The sequence below is a fragment of the Ostrinia furnacalis genome, unplaced genomic scaffold (assembly GCF_004193835.3).
Source record: "Ostrinia furnacalis isolate ACB-3 unplaced genomic scaffold, ASM419383v2 OfSCF2350, whole genome shotgun sequence".
Classification (NCBI taxonomy): domain Eukaryota; kingdom Metazoa; phylum Arthropoda; class Insecta; order Lepidoptera; family Crambidae; genus Ostrinia; species Ostrinia furnacalis.
In genome coordinates, this window is record NW_021132589.1 from 119,530 (window position 1) to 142,246 (window position 22,717).

Below are 22,717 nucleotides of genomic sequence, written 5' to 3' on the forward strand. Positions count from 1 at the left end.
TAAGGAGATGACTGTGTTTATACATCATTATGAATATTAACTGCTATAATCTGACTATTAATTAACATAATCCCTACTAATATTATAAATGCGAAAGTAACTCTGTCTGGCTGTCGGTCAGACTTTCACACCTAAACCACACAACCGATTTTGATGAAATTTGGCATAGAGATAGTTTGAGTCACGGGAAAGGACATAAGTTAGTTTTTATCCCGGTTTTAGAAACAGGGACGCGCGCGATAAAGTTTTTCTGTGACAGAAAAAAAATCACGCAGGCGAAGTCGCAGGCACAGCTAGTTTAACATAAGCAGAAAGCTGTATGAGACTGGACCTGCCTAATTCTGGCTTTAAGAGAAAAATAGATTTGGTTAACCACAAAAAGAACCTAAATTAATTCTTTATGGTCATAAAGTCGATGACCTGTCAAAAGGTCAATTTATATTGTAAAAGTTGTTGATTGAATGAAATGATGACGAAGTGATGACCATACATATATCATTGGTGTAATGAATCATCATCATCATCATTCAGCTTGACCGTCTGGCTTGGTGGTTAGCGTTACAAAGCCCGTTGCGATCTAAGTTGCGATTGCAGGTTCGAATCCGGCTGAAGGCGAATGTTACTATGATTTTCATATTTCCATGAAATCTAAAAAAAATAATGAAAAAGAAAAGAGATTTTGCTGTGTTACAACAATAGCAAGTGAAATACAGTTAAATAAAAATGATTTATCATTAAAACTTACTTGTTTATTTCACAATGTTCAAAGGATTTGAATCTTCTTTTACTTGACTTGAGCTGATGACTCTATATTCTTCTTTTGTCATCATCGTCTTTTAACTTCTTCTTTTTTAAAATAATCTATTTCCATGCATGTATTAATCCTTATAATATGTATGTTACTTTTCTCAAAACAGTGCATTAATTACCCATAAGGTAAAGATACGTTATTACATACGAGTAAGTACATTACAGATGATTCACAAAAGGCAGAGCTTGCGCATAACAAAATAGAAACTTATATGTATAGAGCTATCCATAACGTTAATAAAGACTATCTAATGTATAGAACTGTCCCTTAACATACAGTTAATAAACACGGTAATATCCGCTTTTGTAACGCAGTCACAACATTGGATTCCAGTTTGTTAATGACAATAAAACTTGATAGATAACTCCATAGATGGACATTTCACTGTTCGCCTCTAATTGGGAATTTATAAGTTACTGAACGCATGAGGGTAGGGTAACCATGGTTTCAAGACTCTTGAGACAATTTATAGTCGGATAAATCGTCAATTTCACCATTTCTTATTACCATTACTTAGAAATTTTTAGAAGTAGCTATAAGGGTAGACCTTGTCGTCCAGATTTTATAATGATTCTAGTCTGTTGGCAGCGTTTAAAATATTAACTTTTAAATATAGGTAATTACGGAATAGCTGTAGGTGCTTTTATTGTTAACGTAGATATTAAAATAAAATAAGTTTACTCGATAGAAGAAAAAGAAGCTCTTGTAAAATTACAAAGATAGAGTCTATCAATTTCACAAAGAAGAATAAAATCTGTGGCTAAAAAAGTAAGGATATGGTCACCACACATGTAAGCGACCTGTTAATTAAAATATATCAGATTCTAAAGGCGTATTCATTCATACGCTATTCAAAAGCAAATTGAAAGAGTGTAAACACGTCTTTTATGAATCGGAATCTTTTGAGGGGATACGAGTTTGCGTTATTTATTCAAAGTTCCCTTTTGTTTGGTTTAATCTCTTATTGCTTCTGGAAATATTTACTTTACTCACACATGAATGGAATAAAAGATCAATGACTTTAGTTAATCAAATTAAAATCTCTACTATTCATAATTAAATTGACGCTTGTCTTAAACTTGTCTTTTCAAAGACAAAATTATCTTAACCACACCTAAGTAGTATCTTATCTTTGTCTACGAAATGTTAATTATCAGAGGTCACCTAAATTAGAGATATCTTACTCATCAATGGAGGCTGATGATGACATTTTATGGGCAACGCAGACGCCGGTTTTGTCGGTGACCATATTTGTATAACGACTAATTTTTGTCTAAGTGTTATTGTCAATGTTACGTGGGTATAACGTACAATGTCACTCACAATCACAACCGTCGTTCGTTCCTTGTTCTCATAAGACTGATTTTTCTCTCTCTCTTAATGATTTAACCTACACGGGACCACGGGTGGTAGGGAAAGCTATACCTATTTGGGAAGTGTACATACCATAGTAGGTCGCATAACTCATTCAGTGCTTGAGGCATGGGGGCGGCACGGGAGGGGTGACATTGACATAATAATATTATGAAGTGACAGAGCATACAAATGATAAGCATATTTGAAGTCCCCCTGACGTTTTACGTCTCAAAAACACCCTCTCTGAGTTAAGTGCTAGGCCTATGGTATGTCCACTTCCCAAATAGGTACAGCTTTCCCTACCACCCGTAGTCCCGTGTAGGTTAAATCTGTCAGAGAGAGAAAAGTCAGTCTTATGAGAACAAGGAACAAACGATGGTTGTGATTCGAATTAATTTTTTTTGACTCCCAACGTTATTGAATTAGAATATTTTCCCTACCTCTCATGCAAAACGTGATGCTAGCTTAAGCGATAAGTAGAGACAGATGGACTCGAAACTACATAAACCGCGTTTAGAATAGCCCTTCCATCGTCTGCGCTAGGCCTAAACCGATCCATTACGAAAGTGGACTTATCCAGCAATCGGCACCGGATCCATTAACTGTCATAGTTTCGATTTCATATAATTACCGCGTTTTGATATAAATACTCTCACTTGTAACCGATCGGTTTTAGATTAACATATCAGTGATTAAGCTCTTCCGTCTATAAAATGGTTGATACGAAATTTGCGTCATTAGTTTAGACAGTATTTTATTGGTACCATATTTGTAGGAATAAAACTTTTCATAGAGCATGCTAGAAGGCCTTTTGTTTTTCATTTTTGTATTAAGAACGCGAAAATGAGAAAATTCGTCGTAATGGAAGGGAAGGGAAGTCAGTCACGACGATACTAGGTACTGCGTACAAATATTAGGGACTGTTTAGACCGCACAAAATGTAACATGTGGCTTTTAAACTTATTTAAATACCAACTAAGATACCAATTTAAATCTATGTTATGTTTACATTTATCAGAAAAGTAAAATTAGCAACATTGCAAATATGTTTTTCATCTCTCTGTACAAATTGTTGGCGCTCGACATCGACGAAAATGTATGGGCCATCTGAACTGTTTTCATGATATGAATCTACCATTTGTATGTTCAAAATATAAATTGTATAAATTTTAGCCTATATACAAGTATCAGTACGTGTTTGTAGTAAAAGTGGAATAGGAAAAAAAATTCATTGTTCTGAATTCTGTTACTTATTGTAAAAATTGAACGGAACCTCTTAAAACATTAAATTCTGCTTCACAGTTTCATCGAAGCCGGACGCTCTCAAAAACAGGTCACAATCAAACATCTACCTTCGAACTAAAACAATACACTTTAGACAAAACGTCAATCTCGCGCTAACGTTGTATCTCTATTATGCGTCGGAGTTGAAGCGTATACAAAGAGTTAACACGAAACAGCGCGTGTCTGTATTGACGGTTTGTGTTTACGCAGCTTTCAATCATTATAGCGAGAATAACATCATACTGTAATTGCATAGCAGAAAAGGATTATAAAGCTATTTTCAAGTCATTTTGAACTTAAGTGCCTTTAAAATTAGATTCAAGATTGCATATACGCAGCTAGATATAAATAAAAAAGTGACGATCGCTTCCAAATTCAAAATTCGTCAAAGAATAAAACTTTCAAAAACAGAACGCAACTGCTCCAAAATATGGAAGTGGAACTAGTTCATTTAACACGGAGCGATGGCCTGTCGCGCGACCGCCCGCGCATGTTTGTCGTGCGCTTAGCGGTGCCCCGCTAACAGCGTGTCGCTGCTGCAAAGACTAAGCTGAGCACTCAGAGGAGTTCAAATATGTCTGTACATAGGCAGGAAACTGTGTTGGACGGCATGCATACTACAACCAGACTGTCAAACAATACCTGTATATAATAAACTAATACCAGAATCTTAGAGTACTTGCAGGACTCTAGAGTAGTACGAGTAAGTAGGTACCGTAAGTATTAGTAATTAGTTGAACAACGATTCTTTGTAAGACTGTTTAAACTGTGATATCCTTAAGCCTAGGCCGTTTCGATAAACGTATTAAGTACCAATTGTTAACTAGTAACTACTAGTAATTGGTTACCAAAACGGTTAAAAAAATTAAAGGTGCAGTTAGTACAAAATAAATTCGGATTTGGCACATAAAAGACAGAATTGCAATCGCATCTATCACTTGCATATATCCGTAACAACTCTTGTACAATGTGGGACAAAGTGTGTAGGCATAATTCATAATTTTCACGTTTTTAATCTTTGACCACGTAACTCGGAGGACAGTGCGCGTCATTGTGCGTAGAGCTTCACCAATTATCGCGGAGGCCCATTATGGCTGCAAACGCGGCGCTAAAACGGGCGACAACCAATCCGAACGGTTTGTTGTACTGCACTTCATTTTATTTTATTGCTGCACATCATAAATGTACGGTAAAAAGTGGACAAACGCCACTCGGATCAAACGAGATTCCGTAACTTTATCTTTTATGGCTCTTATCGATTGGTAGTGGTTTTAAGGCGTTTCTGTAGTAAATAGAATTGGTTATTGTCAGTTTTAATATATTAATAAAGATTGTAAATCTTGTCTGCCATTCATCATTTACTTAAATATCATTAGAATTATCATTCCTCCACATTACAAGAAAAAAAATAGTGATGTTACTTTCTCAGCAGTTTCAGGTATATTCAACGTGCTAGTTCATGATTTATTTTTAATTCTATCTAGCTCTAATCATAATAAAACTATGGAAGAATAACTGTATCGGAAAGTTAGAAATTTTCAGTTCAACCAAGTAAGTCCACTAATACTTTTCCAGCGGACCTCTAAAAAGAGGACAATATAAGATTTGCCTTCGCACTTACGACTCTCGGCGCTTCAGGGAACTTCAGGGGTGGTGAGGCCAAATGTTTGCAAAACCTGAACGCAAAGAAACCTGACGAGTTCTTGAGATATCGCGATGGTTAATACGGAGCGTAAATATTTTACCACTCGTCAAGACATTGTTAAATATCACTTACATTTCACTAACACTTACATTTTCATTATATGAAAAGCGCGCAAAACAAAAGAAAACAATTAAACAGATGTTACTTTGTTTCTGTTTTTCTTTTTAGAGTGTAAAACAAGTGAATAAATAAGATAAGTGACAAAAAACAATCTGTAACTTTTGAATTTCGAATCGAACGAATTCAATTTCCATCAAAGATTAAAACAACAGAAGGTCACCAAAACATGAAAAGCCTAACCTTTGCAGTCAAAAGTTGTGAAGTCAACGCTAAAGATATTTCGAAACATCGATACGCATTCCGTAACTTTCGAAAGGGCTACGACAGTCCAATTTAACCGACGACAAACATCAGGCATGAGCGACTATGATGCGCCCGCTAAACCGTTGCGACAACAGAGCTCATAGCGCATAAACTTTTAAAAGTGTTTGCTCTCTACACTGCGGGTAGGGATGCGCAGCTGAATCTTGGCTCGGGGAAATTATCGACTCGAAATTAAATTAACACGTTAACAACTAAAAAATTATTAATGTAAAATCCATTTAAGCATGATTAAAACAAAACATCGTGAGAAGCTGCATACTATGAGTAGTCACCTGATAAAAATAGTGACTTTAAGGTAACTTACAATTTTTGCTTGCTACAAGGTTTTTTTTCGTAGCAGGTCTTTAACAAAAACTTGAGAGTCGAGATCCATTTGTAAACTATGAAAATGGTTATGAATAAAACCGTTTAAAGATTAAGTGAGCTCTGGAAGTACGATAATCACGTAGGATATTTGTGTATCGAAGTATTTGCCGATCCATTTCCATTGCTTAACGAATTCACACTACAATCGAATAAAGCATCACTACGACGGCGTGACACAATTGTGACAACTCTATTTCCTAAACGACATCCCTATGATCTCTTTCACGGAAAACTCGACCTTCCTTTCACAATTTAGGGTTGAAGTTTTATTTTCCTGTACAACAAGAGTAAGTGATGTTAAGATGTTTACAGTTACATCGTCATGTGGTCGCTAAGCGGGCGAAGTCGCGAGTTAGCGCCTCGCCTGGTGTCCGCAAACAGCGTCATTCATTGTCACCCCATTCAATGCCACCCTTCCGGTTGTGAATAGGCCACAAAAGGGCTGTTAAGGCTGTGATATTTTGAGGTTGGATTTAGAGTTTGAGGTTACAGATGCTGTGGAAATTTTTATAAGGATAATTTTCCATCAAAAATTTACACTTTTAATTTTAAGGCTCTTCAGTTATCTATTCCAATTTGTGCAATAAATTGTGTTTAATATAATTCATCATAATATTTCCACCATATTTGCAACCTCTACATGCGAACTAAAGGTTAATATTTATTTTCCGGCCAGTTAGGAGCAGGTCTAAAAAAAGACTCGAAAAACAGACTTTCAACTTAACGTAATAATAACTCTTAAACATTAACTATCGTTTTCTCCACCTGGTTTGAAATTGCATTTGTATTGTAATTTTTGTCTTTGCTAAAATAAAATTCATAAAATTCATTTATTTTTGCAAATAGGCTTTAAAAAAGCACTTTTACACGTCCCAATATTAACCCTACCACTGCTTCGGGACAATAAATGGGCCAGTGCTGAGAAGAAGCAGCGCAAGAAACTCAGTCACTATTGTCAGCCTCCTTTTCAAGGGTTTACAGTCTTTAAAATATACAAATTATAGTCATAAGTATTGATGCGAGCTAGGTAGTTAAACATTCCAAACATTTTTATCTTTTATATAATCATCAACTTTATAGTATAGGCCTTTTTCATTAAGGTGCTTTTGATGTGTGTTTTAAATTTATGAATGGGCAATTCTACAACAGTTTGTGGTAATTTATTGAAAAGTTTAATACATTTCCCCATAAATGAATTACCAATCTTGTGCAGTCTGAAATTTGGAACGGCAAGTTTATTCTTGTTTCTTGCTCTTTTTAGATGTCCTTTTTACCGACTCTTTTCACGTCACATTTTCCTTCTGTTTCCCGTTACATTTTCATTGTCATTAATATTAATTTATATTTAGCTCAAATTATTTAGTTTTCTAACTCTATTTTTACTTTGTTCTTTTCTATCTTACTACAAATGAAATAACAAAACTAAGCTCTCCAGTTTGTAACACCGAATCATGTTCCTACTTCACCGCAACACTGTCACTGTCATCACACAATTAATGACATCGTCAGTCTCGCCAAATGCCAGTCAGTTAGTGCGCTCGACCCAGCAGACAATAGTATTGTAGCAAATATCACTGCGTGGTCTAGTAATCGCGAGAGGAGTGCCAACTGGCGGCCCGGTGACGTTGGTCATGGATACTCGTGGATGCTTCCTTTTATTATATTGAAAATTTATTGATATAGGTAGGTACTTATTGTGAGGGAGGGAGGTCGTTTTTGGTTTGACACTAAACCTTCTATTTTTTGTTCAATTGTTTTTCTTTTCTTACGGCTTTGCTGCTCGAATATAAAGACATTCAGATGGATTACGGAAGAAGAACAAACGTAGCACAGTATATTCAGACCGCTGCCGCGCTGATACCATTTGACTAGGTACCTATATTGATATCGACATTCTATTTTTTGTAATTCGATCTCCTAAAGAAGATATTATGAAGCTGTATGATCAGGTCTTAATTTTATTCTTCACAAGGGCTTCATTATACTTAAATAATGATATTATATTTGACTTAAAAATAAAAACATCAAACACATTATTGAAAATTAATTTTATTTACAATATTTTATCGTCATGAACAATAAAAACCTCTTAATAACTTGCCATTGAAGCAGTAAGTATTTTAATTAAAACAGTGAAAATATTTATTACCACCAGTTGAACTTAGTAGAAATCTAAAACGACAATCATTCCATTTAAATCGGCTAAATAACTAACCACATTTCACTTGTAAATCGATCCAAGTGACAAATAGATTAATTTTTCCACCGACGTCGCTCCATCATTACCGCGCTTCCTCCTCGCACTCACCAGATGGTGCTTTGAAGAATAATTAATTGACATACAACTTATCACTGCTAATTTATACGTCTGGATAGACAGCAACTGTCGCTGGTTTGGCAATTTTCCATTTAATTGTCCACCACTTAAATTTAAACCTTAAGTTTACAAGATAAGATTCAAAGTTACCTGACGATGTTCTTAACTTAAACTAAAATCTCCCTGCCTCTAAGAAACACCTAAATTGAAGCCAAAATAAACTGAAACTGTTCAATGACGTATGTCGTAACTGTGTCTCTAAATGCGATGTTTGACAAATAAATTCGACGGCAGACGCAAATACACTAAGTGGGTCATCAGTGTTTGTGCAAAAATGGGCATGTCTGTTAGTAGTTTACGAAGTAACTGTTTCGTTTTCTTTACAATCTGCATGGATGATGTTAGTTTTGGGCATAAAATCACTATTTTCGAAGCCAACATGCCAAGTGTTAAGGTCAGGAAACGTATAAAATTTTCCGGCACTGCTTCCAAAGATATACCTAATCAATCACGTCATAGTCATGGAATTATTAATGCAAATAGGTTAAAAATGCGCGTTTCACACCTACCCTACTACTGCTTCGAGGCTTTAAATAGGTCAGTGCTAGTGAAATTCAGTCACCTGAAAATGTTTTATGAAAGAGACTGATGAATGAATGCTAACCTGATGTGGTTTTACACAGGCTCAAGAGATATAGATTATACACAGAGAACTATAGGTAAAACGAGTATCGCAACTTGGGAGAGACTGAAACCGAAGAAAAAGAGGCTTATCCCTAAGACCCTCGTACTTATTAAATTGTATATTTCACTATATAAATAGTACTTTTTTTTAAACGCACATAAATTAAACATGCGATTGTAAATCCCGATGCTAGTGCGCAAACGAGAGTCGTCGCGGTGTCAGCGCGCGCGCATTCACACGCCATTCGCGCGGATTGATTCGCCTAATGCGCGCGCAGGTAATGACCGATCTGATATCGATACTATCGAAATATCGACTTGGGTTGGCAGTACGATTTATCGATAGTATACTTTGACTCTGGATAGAGTCAATCATTGGATATCCCAAATTCTCTGATCGCTCGGACATTCTCGTCGCTCGAACTCTACGAAGAAATGGTACTTTGTGGCAAGTTTTGCAGAGCAATTCAGTAGGTATATTTTCAGCTGCTAAGTTTTAACATCGCCATCGGTATAAAATGAATTTCACTCTAAACTTATGGATAAGTTTAGATAACTAGTACAAGTGTGCTCACTCAGGAAGGGTTGAAACGTGGATTTTTTTAAATAAATAATAATTATACTAAAATTATTCTCTTATAGTCTGAAATGAAGAACCTACGAGTACCTATTAGCCGATAATTGCAACGTTTATCTCCCGTTCTTCTGTAACACTTTTAAATAAGTCTGCGATCTTATGTATTGTGACATCTATCGAAATATCTGAAACTTATCACATCTCTACATAAGTATGTAGGGTCTCAACTTTGTTATTTTCAAATGTATCATGATCTCTTAAGGCAGCGTTTTGAAATTCATATGAATGAATGTTTTAACGGGTTAGAAATAGACAGATTGATGTTGAGTCACGGTAAGTTTACAAACATAAACTACTTTGTAAATTATCTAACCTAGCAATTTAATAAGACAACAAGAGAAAAATGACAAGAAAAAGATGTAAGGAACGCAAAATACCCACACAGAATACTGATATTCACAAAATCTACAAAACTTTGATTGACACAATTAACGTGGGCTTATTACTAGCGATCTCTTCCAGACATATTATGGAGAAGACAGTTGTTTGAAATAAAAACGAGAAGGCGGTGAATAATACCAAACTATAAACCAAAATTCGACGAACCTCTAAATCTTTTTAGTTTCTCTCTATCCGTCAGCACGCCACGTAATCGGCCCTTAATTCATAAAATATGAGCGGGTAGTTGTAAAAATGTTTAGTACTCCGTCACTAACGTGTAAACAAATCAGCGCGAAAGGCGAGGTATTATGAAACCGAGCGTAAACATTTACGAATGGAGGGGTTAATAAAATCATTTTGTGCGGTAAACTTGTAATTCACAGCTACATTGCGGCCGTAATTTAGAGCGTCTTGACGTTTACTGTTGTGGGTACTCGCTTTTTAGGGTTCCGTACAGGTTTTGAAAAGGATTAGGTACACTATGTGTGTCGAACTTCATCAGAACCTAGAGTTTGTTGTTACAAATAACTCTTGAAATGAAAGAAAGAAGAAGAAAGAAATATTTATTACGATGAACAATGAAATGACACAAAGATGCTTTGTAAAATTAATTTAATGGTTTTGTGATGGCTAATTTTGAAAGGTCCAGTAAATAATGAGAAATAAGTTTTACATTTAAGTCATACGAGATATCAAATGAAAGGGGTTTTGATGAAGATGTTGAAATATCAATTAATGTGTTTTTCATTATTTAGAAAAATGTACGAAAAATACTAGTATGTAGGGTAGACCGGGGACAATAGTACCATTTTTTGGAAATTGTTCAATATTGAGAAATCTAATGAAATATAACTTATTCTGTTAGTATGCTGTAAAAACTAGACTCCTAAGCTACAAATTTAAGCATGCAGAGTTGAACTATTCTTTCGAATACTTAATGAAAAACGAGTTTGAACTGTACGATGTCTCATGTTACAATTGACCCCTACAACGGGTCAATTGTACCAATAATATATGAAGCTATAAAAGTCGTTATGTTTATCTAATCATCACCTTTATTGGTATTCTGTACTCTTGATCTCCTACAATCATCATTCTTTATTAATTGAGATCGAAAATATTTAGGAACAAGTATGAAAAATCAACACTAAAGTTTAAAAACAAAACAATAACTTTTCTTCCATAAACACGAAAAAGCTAACTGTTTCTACATAATATGTCATTTATTTGACTCGGATATTGCTCCTGAAACAACAATAAGCATAATAACAATGATAGAATAATCAAAACTTAAAAATCTATTTTTGTATGAGGGTACAATTGACCCCTGGTACAATTGACCCTGATTTATTTATATCTACTAATGCTTCGCCCTTTTAAAAAAAAATCATAAGCCTGTTCATAAAGGAATAGATCCGTTGATCCGTGATCAGTACTTTCGACTCTACGACGAGGCATCTAAAACAAAACGTTCAAATACTTAGTTTCTTACTGAATTAAGCTAAAATGTAAATATTCAGAAGGGTTTTAGAAACCTATATTAAAATATTTTAAGTAGGCATTTAGGTACTTATATCACCTTTTTATCGACATATACCTACTAATTTAATAAAACACATTTACAACTATTTTTTCAGTAGGTAGGTATGCCTATAATTATAAAAATATAATTGTAAAAATGTAAAATAACCACGTGAATGTTTTATAATAACTTATTTTATTATAAGTACCTAAGGTTACCTAGGTTCCGGGGGTTAATTGTACCACGGGGTTGATTGTACCGCTACAATTGACCCCATGGAGACTGGTACATTTGTTCCAAGTAGGTAGTCAAGAGAACTTCACCTAAAATTCAGTCATTTTCACAGTGAATGCCAATAATTCGCTGTCGATACAAAATTTAGAGCCTGGATAAACTATTGACAACAATACTTTGGTAACAAATAGCATATTAGGCAACTTATGGGCTCATATATTTGACATAAAAACTTACTGCGGCTGGGCAAAAAACAAAAATCCTTCCTGTACATCTTCGTTTTTCAGCGCATGCGCCGCCGACTGGTGAGCGGATAGAAACACAAAAAGCGCATATTCTGACGCTATGCACACAATCTAACGTCGCTTGTATGAAGAAATATCGCCGATGGTACTATTGACCCGTGGTACTATTGTACCCGGTCTACCCTACCTACCACTATTTTAAAACTTGAACGAACAGTGAGACGAGAACGTGCGGAACCCTCCTACACTATAGTATAATTCACACATGTCTATTTTTTTTAACTAGTAGTACCGTGAAGTTCGATTTGTTGATGAATTATGTGCATACCGACATGTTTCGCCTAGAACATTCCGATCAGTGCACGTACACCTGTGCGGATATTTTTAATCCGTTTCGTGTCAGTCATTTAATGTCAACATATAATTACCGGTGAATTCATTGCGTAAGCTTATTAATGGGCCGAGCGAAATAAATTATATTCGGGTAATTGCGTTTTCTTACCACACTTTCATGTAGCAATTTTGACAAGGAAAAAACAGCGGTATTTTCGTTGATCTGAGGTTGCACAATCGAATAAACAGAACAATCGAATCGCGTCTGTTCAACGTCATTATCGATGGAACGCACTAATTCCTGCAATACGAGTAGCATCTGCATCGTCAAACTGTTCTACGGAAAATAATCAATCAGCTTCTATCAATTCCCGGTTCCCGGAACATAGTCTACAGACACGTCTAAATTTATTCCGAGTAGCTTCGCACTACATTCTGACAATGAACTCTTAAAGTGTAAACAGTGGATCTCTCGCCGCGTCCTGGGCATCGGCTGTCGGCGCTCGCCGTGTCGGCCAATAAATCGATACATCGACTAATAGCACAACTCTACTCGTAGTGAGTGAGTCGAATTTTACGACAGCGATTTGGTAACATTCCGATTTTGAAATTGATCATAATTGGTGCAGTGTAACGGGATGCGGAGATTGACTTTCTTGGTCTGAATTAAAAGTCAATGCTAGTCGATTTGGGTAATGAACTGTCGCTTATTTGTAACAATTAGGCTGGGTTGCACCATCTTACTTTAACTTTGACAAACGTCAACAATCTGTCAAACTCCATACAAAATACACCGGTTATCGTCAAACTTACGGTCAAAGTTAGGTGGTGCAACTCATCCTTAGTAATTATATCTATACAAATACAGATTTAATAATAAAACGATGAACATGCGTAAAAATAATGTACAGAAAGTACTCAAAAATTAAAACGGTGTTAAAACCAATAATTATGACATCGTTCTTTACGTTCCTCTCTGGCTCTACATGTAGACACAGTTCCAATTTACTAAACCACCTCCCCCTATTGCACAATTTATATTTATAAGTATCACTAATTTATTAGAAAACGAAAGTTATCTTTTTCCAAACAAAACAAAACCAATACGATTATTACAGCATACAAACGCTGCTAAACTCCAACCTTTTAATACTGCCCTGACCATACCCATTTCCAGTAGTAGATAAATAATAGTACTAATCCATAAGAGTAGCGATCACGGACCGGAAGACGTAGTGTGGGCAGGCCTCCCACTAGGTTGACCGATGATCTGGTAAAGGCGCGGGAAGAGCCTGGATGCGGGCAGTGCAGGACCGGTCGTTATGAAAATCCTTGGGGGAGGTCTTTGTCCAGCAGTGGATGTCATTTGGCTGAATCGAACTGAACTAATCTATTAATAAATTTGTTCCAGGGCGTCTGGAAGCGCTGTGATCCTCGACCCGCGCATGGTGTGCAAGAAGAATCGGCGCACGCGCGGCCGCCTCGCGCAGATCTGCCGCAACGAGACCGGGCTCGTCAAGGAGATCACCAGGGGGGTCACCTTGGGGGCCACCGAGTGCGCCCACCAGTTCAGGAATAGACGGTGGAACTGCACCACGCAGAGACGCAGCATGAGGAAAATACTCATGAGAGGTCAGTCTTTGACATTTCCTATTCGATGTCTTCCGAAAAGACCTCTAGCTCATTCGGGATTTGCCGCAAACAGACCGGGCTCGTCAAGGAGATCACCAGGGGGGTCACCTTGGGGGCCACCGAGTGCGCCCACCAGTTCAGGAATAGACGGTGGAACTGCACCACGCAGAGACGCAGCATGAGGAAGATACTCATGAGAGGTTGGTATTTCATTTTATTTACAGAGCTTCCCGCGAAGCCATTTGAATCATCAGAGAAGACTTCAGGAGATGAGACCAGCATCTGCTAGCTTATTCAGGATCTGCCGCAACGAGACCGGGCTCGTCAAGGAGATCACCAGGGGGGTCACCTTGGGGGCCACCGAGTGCGCCCACCAGTTCAGGAATAGACGGTGGAACTGCACCACGCAGAGACGCAGCATGAGGAAGATACTCATGAGAGGTGAGTTTTGCACATAGCTATACGAAGCCTCTCGCAAAGCTATCAGAAATCACCAGAGATGACTCCAGGAAAAACCTAGGCGTCACCTAGGGGGCCACCGAGTGCGCCCACCAGTTCAGGAATAGACGGTGGAACTGCACCACGCAGAGACGCAGCATGAGGAAAATACTCATGAGAGGCGAGTTTTTATTGCGCCTTGCTTAAACGAACAGACCGCCCTCATCATAAAGCCAGAGAAGACTCCAGGAGCAAGCCTATGAGTCAATCTTACCCTAGCATCCTTAGGATCTGTCGCAACGAGACCGGGCTCGTCAAGGAGATCATTAGGGGGGTCACCTTGGGGGCCACCGAGTGCGCCCACCAGTTCAGGAATAGACGGTGGAACTGCACCACGCAGAGACGCAGCATGAGAAAAATACTCATGAGAGGTGAGTTCTTTTTCTAGCCTGTGCATGATATTCTGCGAAGACCTCCTCCTCTTCAAAAATCAACAGAGGAGACTCCAGAAGTGTGGGAATAATCCCATATTCCCCTAGCATCCTTAGGATCTGTCGCAACGAGACCGGGCTCGTCAAGGAGATCACCAGGGGGGTCACCTTGGGGGCCACCGAGTGCGCCCACCAGTTCAGATATAGACGGTGGAACTGCACCACGCAGAGACGCAGCATGAGGAAAATACTCATGAGAGGTGAGTGCTTATTGCGCCTTGCTTAAACGAACAGACCGCCCTCATCATAAATTTGCCAGAGAAAACTCCAGGATCAAGCCTATGTGTCAATCTTCCCCTAGCATCTTTAGGATCTGCCGCAACGAGACCGGGTTCGTCAAGGAGATCATCAGGGGGGTCACCCTGGGGGCCACCGAGTGAGCCCACCAGTTCAGGAACTGCACCACGCAGAGACGCAGCATGAGGAAAATAGTCATGAGAGGTGAGTGCTTATTGCGCCTTGCTTGAACGAACAGACCGCCCTCATCATAAATTTGCCAGAGAAGACTTCAGGAGCAAGCCTATGTGTCAATCTTCCCCTAGCATCATCCTTAGGATCTGCCACAAAGAGACCGGGTTCGTCAAGGAGATCACCAGGGGTTCACCTTGGGGGCCACCAAGTGCGCCCACCAGTTCAGGAATAGACGGTGGAACTGCACCACGCAGAGACGTAGCATGAGGAAGATACTCATGAGAGGTCAGTCTTTGACATTTCCTATTCGATGTCTTCCGAAAAGAATTTGCCGCAACAAGATCGGGCTCGTCAAGGAGATCACCAGGGGGGTCACCTTGGGGGCCACCGAGTGCGCCCACCAGTTCAGGAATAGACGCTGGAACTGCACCACGCAGAGACGCAGCATGAAAAATATACTCATGAGAGGTTAGTAATTCATTTCAACTGCGTGTATACAGAGTCTTCTGCTAAAACACCGACCTCGTGAAAGAAATCACCAAAGGAGACTCGAGAAGGAATAAATCGTACGCGTCTACTTATCTTTCCCTAGCTAGCTTATACAGATTCCACAATAACGAAACCAACCTCGTCAAAGAAGTTACCGAAAGGAACTATAGGTATATCTAAACTAACATCTTTTTAGAAAATGATGCAAAAAATATTTTCAAACATAAAATCAGAATGATTCAATAACGAAACCTCGCTTTTATCACCCCTAAATTGATCACTCAATGTCGCACCAGGTTAATATCTTACAATACGTACGACTTTTACAACTTATTCGCGAAAACCGCAGTATACAGCCACGCATTGACCCGGTGAATCACACGTAACCTTTTGCGCATTTATTATGTGTGCCAACTATACAATGAGGTGTGGAAAGTCTGCTGAGTGATGAATCGGCAATGAGGATGTGGAAATTACGTGACAATATTCATTTAGTATACAGCGAAAAGATTTTGACCCTAGTCAAAAGCTGAAGCTGTTTATTATTGTTACGAGGCTAATTTGACCTAGGTTTCTTAGGTTAAGTTGCACCAACTTACTTTAATCGAAACTGTAACAACAATCGGAGCGTTTTGTGTGGAGTTTGTTAAAGTTAAAGTAAATTAAAGCCTTTTCTGACTTCGGCAACTAAAAAACGTTTTTCATCTGATTAATAAGTTCCAGTAGGTCACAATGAACGTTTTGGTTCATCATTTCAGTGCTTGAATAAACTTTACTTTTTTTGTACCATTTTTTATTTCAATTTTAGGAAAATTGTGAAGCGGGAATGTAAGTATGTAATTATTGTATTGTCTTAAAAACTAAGGTATTATGTCGGCAGGGTGCTCAGATGCCCTCAATGTGCGACGTTTTCCGCGAAGATCGGCTTCGTAAGTCATCTAGTTAAGAGTCGATGTGGTCGCCATGGCCGAAATTGGTCGGATAAATCATTATCCCATCAAAAACAATACTTGTCAAAAAAACCAAGTCTCGCAACTCAGTTGTTCTACGGTAAAAAGTAGTGAGATCCATGTAATACCAAGTCCAGGCCAGGAAATCTTTAACGTTTTACATAAATATATTGACTTGGCCATCGCACTAAATAATTTAATTTACACGTGTTTTCATGCGATGGCCAAGTCAATATATTTATGTAAAACGTTAAAGATTTCCTGGCCTGGACTTGGTATTACATGGATCTCACAACTTTTTACCGTAGAACAACTGAGTTGCGAGACTTGGTTTTTTTGACAAGTATTGTTTTTGATGGGATCTTATTTCTTTTTGTATTTTGTAGACAGCAGTTATGTATCTAGAAAACTGGACCGAAATTGAAAAATTTTACTCGACTTGGCGGTTGCACTACCGTGCCCCCAAATATTTTAGTTTTTCCTTGATTCATACACCAAACACTACTTATATTCCAAATTTGAAGCTTCTAGGTCTGCTAGAAGTGCCTTAGAGTTTTGATGATCGGTGAGTCAGTGAGTGAGTCAGTGAGTCAGTGAGTCAGTCAGTGAGTGACAAAATTAAGTAACTTTGACCCGTTATAATTCTTAAACTACTGGTTCAAATTGAATGAAATTTTAAATATACCGTGTCTTTACAATGCCTGCATAGCTAATGAAAATTCAGCCTTCTAGTTTTATCCACAACGAAGTTACAGGCGGTCGAAAATGGCCTGAATTGCTTCGAGAAAAGGATGGTACGGCCGTGCCGCTTTTTTGCTCGACTTGGTGGGGGCACTGCCGTGCCCCCAGATCATCATTATGTTTAGTAAGCTTATGTGCTATCGACGGATTTCACAGGTGGCTACATTCTTTAAAACTCGTACATTCACTTGAATGAATCATACGTGTGACTTTCGATACCTACGGCTATAAAACGTGACCTTTGGGATTTATATGTGCTAAGCCCCATAAAACACTATTATCAAGAGATAACATGTCGTATTGTGGTTTGAGGCTGACTACCTGCGCTTTATTTTAGACATTGATTGGGTATTGATAATTATATGAACTAGTTTTTTTTATCCACCTGTTGTTGCGAAGGTTTAAGTTGAAATAGGCTTTGCCTTTGACTTTGGGGTAGAAAAGTTCTTGAATGGTAACCACAAGCTGGAAATCGTTGTGTAGGCAGGTCTCCCACTAGAGGGACTGACGATCTGGTAGCGGGAAATGCCTGGATGCGGGAAGCGCAGGACTGGTCGTGGAAATCATTATCTTGCCTTTGTCCAACAGTGTAAGTCCAATAAGTATTTCATCGTTTCCATATCGTCGCAGATGACCGCTGTCCCTGCGATGACCAGACTCCACAGACTTGGAAACACCTTTTAACACAGTGCCCTAGATTTGCTTCAGCCCGATATAATCATGAAATGATATCCCGTTTGTTAAACATCGATCCATACAATCTCTCAGAAATAATCAGAAAAGAAGATACAGCAAAAAGTTTTAAAGCCTACATTACCAATATAGTCGATCATTTAAAAGAATTCAACCAAACATAAGCAGCCAACACATTACAACAATAAAAATCACAAACTAAATCACCGCACTGCAATTGGAGTACTCCACTAGCTCCAATTGCAGGTGCATATCAATAGCACTCATCAAAAAAAAAAAAAAAGTATTTCATTTTTTCCAAAGTTAATGTGCTATCTCTGATAAAATTACCTATAGGATTTTTTTCAGTAGTTAAAGGGTGAAAACGAAACCACTGAGTAAGTATTTTCATTTCGTTTAATGTCCGCAAGCAGCATAGATATACATAACACTATTTCCTAAACCACAGTTATGTCCTGAGAGACAGCAACCTACTTCATGGTGACAGGGTTTATGGTGATCTAACTATATTCTGTAAGACGTTATAATATCTACACTGTGAAATGCAATAAAGCATTGAGTATTGAGTACTTTGTTGGCGATATCCCTGCAAGCAAAGCACGGGGCTGTTACTAGTCTACCAACATTAGTATAGATAAGTTCATCAACTCGGCTCCGGCCGCTACCTGCGCCTGCGCTTATTATTCCTGACAAAAGAATGCAAAACGTGTTAAATCGCGCTGATTCGTATCGAACCTAATTCGATTAGCCCAGAAGAGTTGATTTTTATGCGACCGCTCGTTTATCTAAATGTGCCAGTTTAGTGATGCCCCATATTAATGCAGGGTTTATCGATAATTTTATAGAACATAATTCCTCGTAATATAAAAAAGTTCTAATTAATATATGTATTAATGGCCATGTTGCATGGCAATGCAATGGCAAAAGTTTATGTACACAAATGTACTGATTGATGATGAAGATAAAATAAAAAAAGTTCATCGTGTATAAACGAAAATATTTCGCGTAGATACTTTTTATATTAAAGTGCATTTAGATATAGCAAAAATTTTTAAATCAAACTGTTGTTTATTTTTTGGCAATATTATAAATAATATTATTATAAACATTTATTTATAACATTAATTTTACATTCATAGTAAATAAGTTACTGAAATTCTCGTCTATAATTTAAATTATATCGATCGAGACACAACACTAGTGACCCAACCATTAGTTGTCGACGTGCATTCATTTAGGACTCATTAGCGTAAATTAAGTGGTATTTGTCAAAATTTCGTCCGCATACAAAATATTTATAAACGCCACCACCCCGGGCTTTTAGACATTCTTCAATAAATTATCCAGCTGGGCCCACACCTTTTTGGCGCATATAACCGAAAATAAAAATCCAGCGATTATAACATACGTACCTATAATACATAAATTACGCAGATATTAAATGTCAACGCTTATTTTTACGACTCTGTTGGAATATCGACAGCCATTTTACTAATGTAAAATACATTAATTAAATATTTTATTGCTGGTCATGATAGCTTAATTCGATGTTTTTGTTTTTCGTTTAGGATTGTTTAGCGAAACGTGATCGGGTTATCAGCTTAATGAATTCTTGAGCTTCTAAATCCTGGCTGGAGAGATAAGGCCAGAAGTCAGTTCAATACGAAATTAATTATTTAAAAAGTAAAGCGGGCTGCGTGGGCGGCGGGTAAGGCCGGGCGGGGTGAGGGACGCGGGGGTACAACAAATTAGGTTAAAAGCCTATAAATTGATGCGAACAGCGATGGGTGGCGCGGGCGCAACGGCCTACAGAGCTGAATTAGTCCCGGATTCTTTATCACTTGGTGACAAGAAAAAATAATGCATACAGGCTGCTCTTACGCATTCAACTTTTATTCATCTCAATCCATAAAAGTCTACTTAATATGAGGCAATAAAAAAGTAATTAACAGTGTATGTAAACATTACATAGATGCCTGCGGTTGAAAATAGAAACTTCAACAGAGCAATTAGTGATAAATTCACGGTTTTATGTCGGTTTTAATAAAACGGATTAAGTAGCTCTACACTCATATTAGCATTCATTTTATTTCCCATTTATGTTTTATTACAGTTAAATTGAATATTGTTAACTTAAAACGTCCTGTATATCAATACTCATGAGAAAAAATAATCATCGTTAATTGGCCCCCTTCATTAGTAAGTCCGTGCATTCTTCGGTTCGTTGTTTTTTGGGTGTCAAATCTTTATCAATGAAAAAAGATTTCATTCTTATTTAAATTTTGTTATCGGAAATGTACAATCCAATGATTGGTGAGCGTTTAAATTGTTTCTCTTAGTATCTACAGTAATTACTTTAGAGGCATATTTACGTTATTTCAAAGGGAGTAAAATTTAATTACTCTCATAATCGTGACATTTCAAAAGTCCGTTATATTATCTCGTCGTGTGTTTATATTGCAGTCGTAATTATATTCTCTTGATAAACACTGCCCTGGTTCGTGTCTGACGTGAAAGGTTAAAAATAAAAAGCTCCTTAGAGGTATTAATTTGGATATCGACGCAACATAAAGTTGGATCAAAACAAAAACTGAATCGAACACGACAGTATCAGATCGTAAATACCCCGACACCTTATCTGGCTAGACTCGACGCCGAAGCCGATTTCCACTTAAGACAAAACAGCCTAATTAAGCTATAAACAAAGCCACAAACACGGTCCCCCAAAATATTGGGGAGTCAGACCTTACTCGTATACTAATCTCAGTAGGCCATTAACTGTCGACAGGTCTCAGCGAGAGGTCCCAGGGGCCATAAAGATTACCACACGATAACGCGACTACTGGACCCAACGGACCTCACACATGCCCCGAGATCGCCACATAAATACCGACGAATGGCTTCATATCGACAAAAAACTCAGCGATAAATTTGGCGCCCTCACCACGTAAATGTTCTTAATTATAGTGTAATATCCGGGGCGCATTCGAATATTATCTAATCTGTTCACTCTTTGCTCGATACCCGCACAGCGGCGCGGGCGACGGTCGTAACTATGTCGATATCGATTATTGGGTTAGGCGCAACACTAAATGATTAACATAAAGTTTTACTTATAAATGATGTTTCGACGATTCGGTTTTGAGTTTAATTGAAAATTTAAAGTCAGATTCAGTGATCGCTAAGTGTTATGGTAATTTTTATGAGTCTGTGGAGAAATATTAAGCTTTAAAACCCTGCAAAGGGTTCTGAAGGAGGATTACTTACTAACATGTTATTATAGGAAGATGATAGATTCTGTTTCTTGCAAATATAAGTCTGCGAAGTGAGCCTCTGAGACACAAAACTTTGTTTTTCGTTTTATTTTGACCAAAACATTTGATATGCGATCTGAAAAGGAGAGCTTATCTCGGGTAATGGCTACTATGTTATAAATTATGCTCCATAATAAAGTCGGATTTTAAATGAGTGTCTAAATTAACCTTAGTTTCAATTCGCCAAACGTCGTGTTTTATTTTTAAGGCGATTGTTTATTTACAAATGCAAATTATGAATCATTTGGTTTGATTACACCTGTGTTTAGTGCATCACAAAATTTTGAAATTTTAATTATTTATATGCAATTTTAACATGAATGAAAAATACATTGAGTAATCGGATGAATAAAATATATCTCACAAAAATACCAACCTTACCCGATTTTATTAGAGTCTCAAACGTGCCTGACAAACGATCGCGGAACACCAAATAAAGCCTGACTACATATTTATAAGTGCTCCATATAGCCGATGTCAGCTTGTTGGAACTCGGGAATAAACAATAGCCCGGCCATTTGAAAGTCAAACATCAGCCCGAGTAATCGACGTCTCAAGCACACCACGCCTGATGGAGGAGATATCGACCGACGTTTTCAGTAAACTCACGAGATCGCGTCTTTTGACAATACCTTTTCCCTCTCAGATGTGGACCAATTACGTATACACGTCCTTTTCTCGTGTGACTTCTGGGTTATTCCATTTTTTTCCCTCATTCTCGCGGACAACAGGCCGTCTGTCTGTCACCGTGACAGGCGCGCGCGACGCCCCGACAATCCGCTCGCGCAGCCCTTGCCAAATTAACGGAAATGCCCCACACTAAAATAGGCGCTGGGAACGACCGCGTTAACTTAACTTTTTTTCACGAAATACGACGTTTTCAAGAATTATAATACAGCGAAATAACTTTGTGTTAAAGACTTCTTTCGGCCGGCTTAATGAGGGAAAATAAGGGACGTCGGTTATTGTGGAGTCACTCGATGTCCTCTCGTCACCGTGAGAAATATGTACGTTCACGGGCGGCGTAACTGTTAACTGGTTGACTGATTGCGAAATCTCCGTCCTTATTATGAGCGAGTCGAAAGGCCTGCGGAGTTTCTAGAATAGCGATGCGTGGATGTGACGCAAGCGGCCGGTGCATCCTACGCTAATTAGGCGTTAACTAGAAGAACAAAAGGAGGCCGTAGCGCTCGCGTGCACTCGGATATTCCGTTCGCATTAACAGGGCTAATTATTCCCATTAAAAGGGTCCAATCCATTCAAATTAGCAATCGGACGTCGCTGAATAAAGTTCGCGTT

At 38.0% G+C, this 22,717-nt stretch overlaps 1 protein-coding gene across 2 annotated transcripts in view; it reads left to right on the forward strand.

Moving 5' to 3' along the window:
- Positions 1 to 22,717, forward strand: part of Wnt6 (Wnt oncogene analog 6) — a 40,657-nt gene that overhangs the window by 6,025 nt on the left and 11,915 nt on the right. The window contains exons 2-3 of one of the 2 annotated variants that reach the window (XM_028307824.1): positions 13,671 to 13,782; positions 14,224 to 14,332. In XM_028307824.1, the coding sequence (XP_028163625.1) occupies positions 13,671 to 13,782; positions 14,224 to 14,332 (221 nt within the window). Of the gene's footprint in view, positions 1 to 13,670; positions 13,892 to 14,223; positions 14,333 to 22,717 lie in introns of both variants that reach the window. The other variant, XM_028307823.1, reaches the window with a different exon arrangement.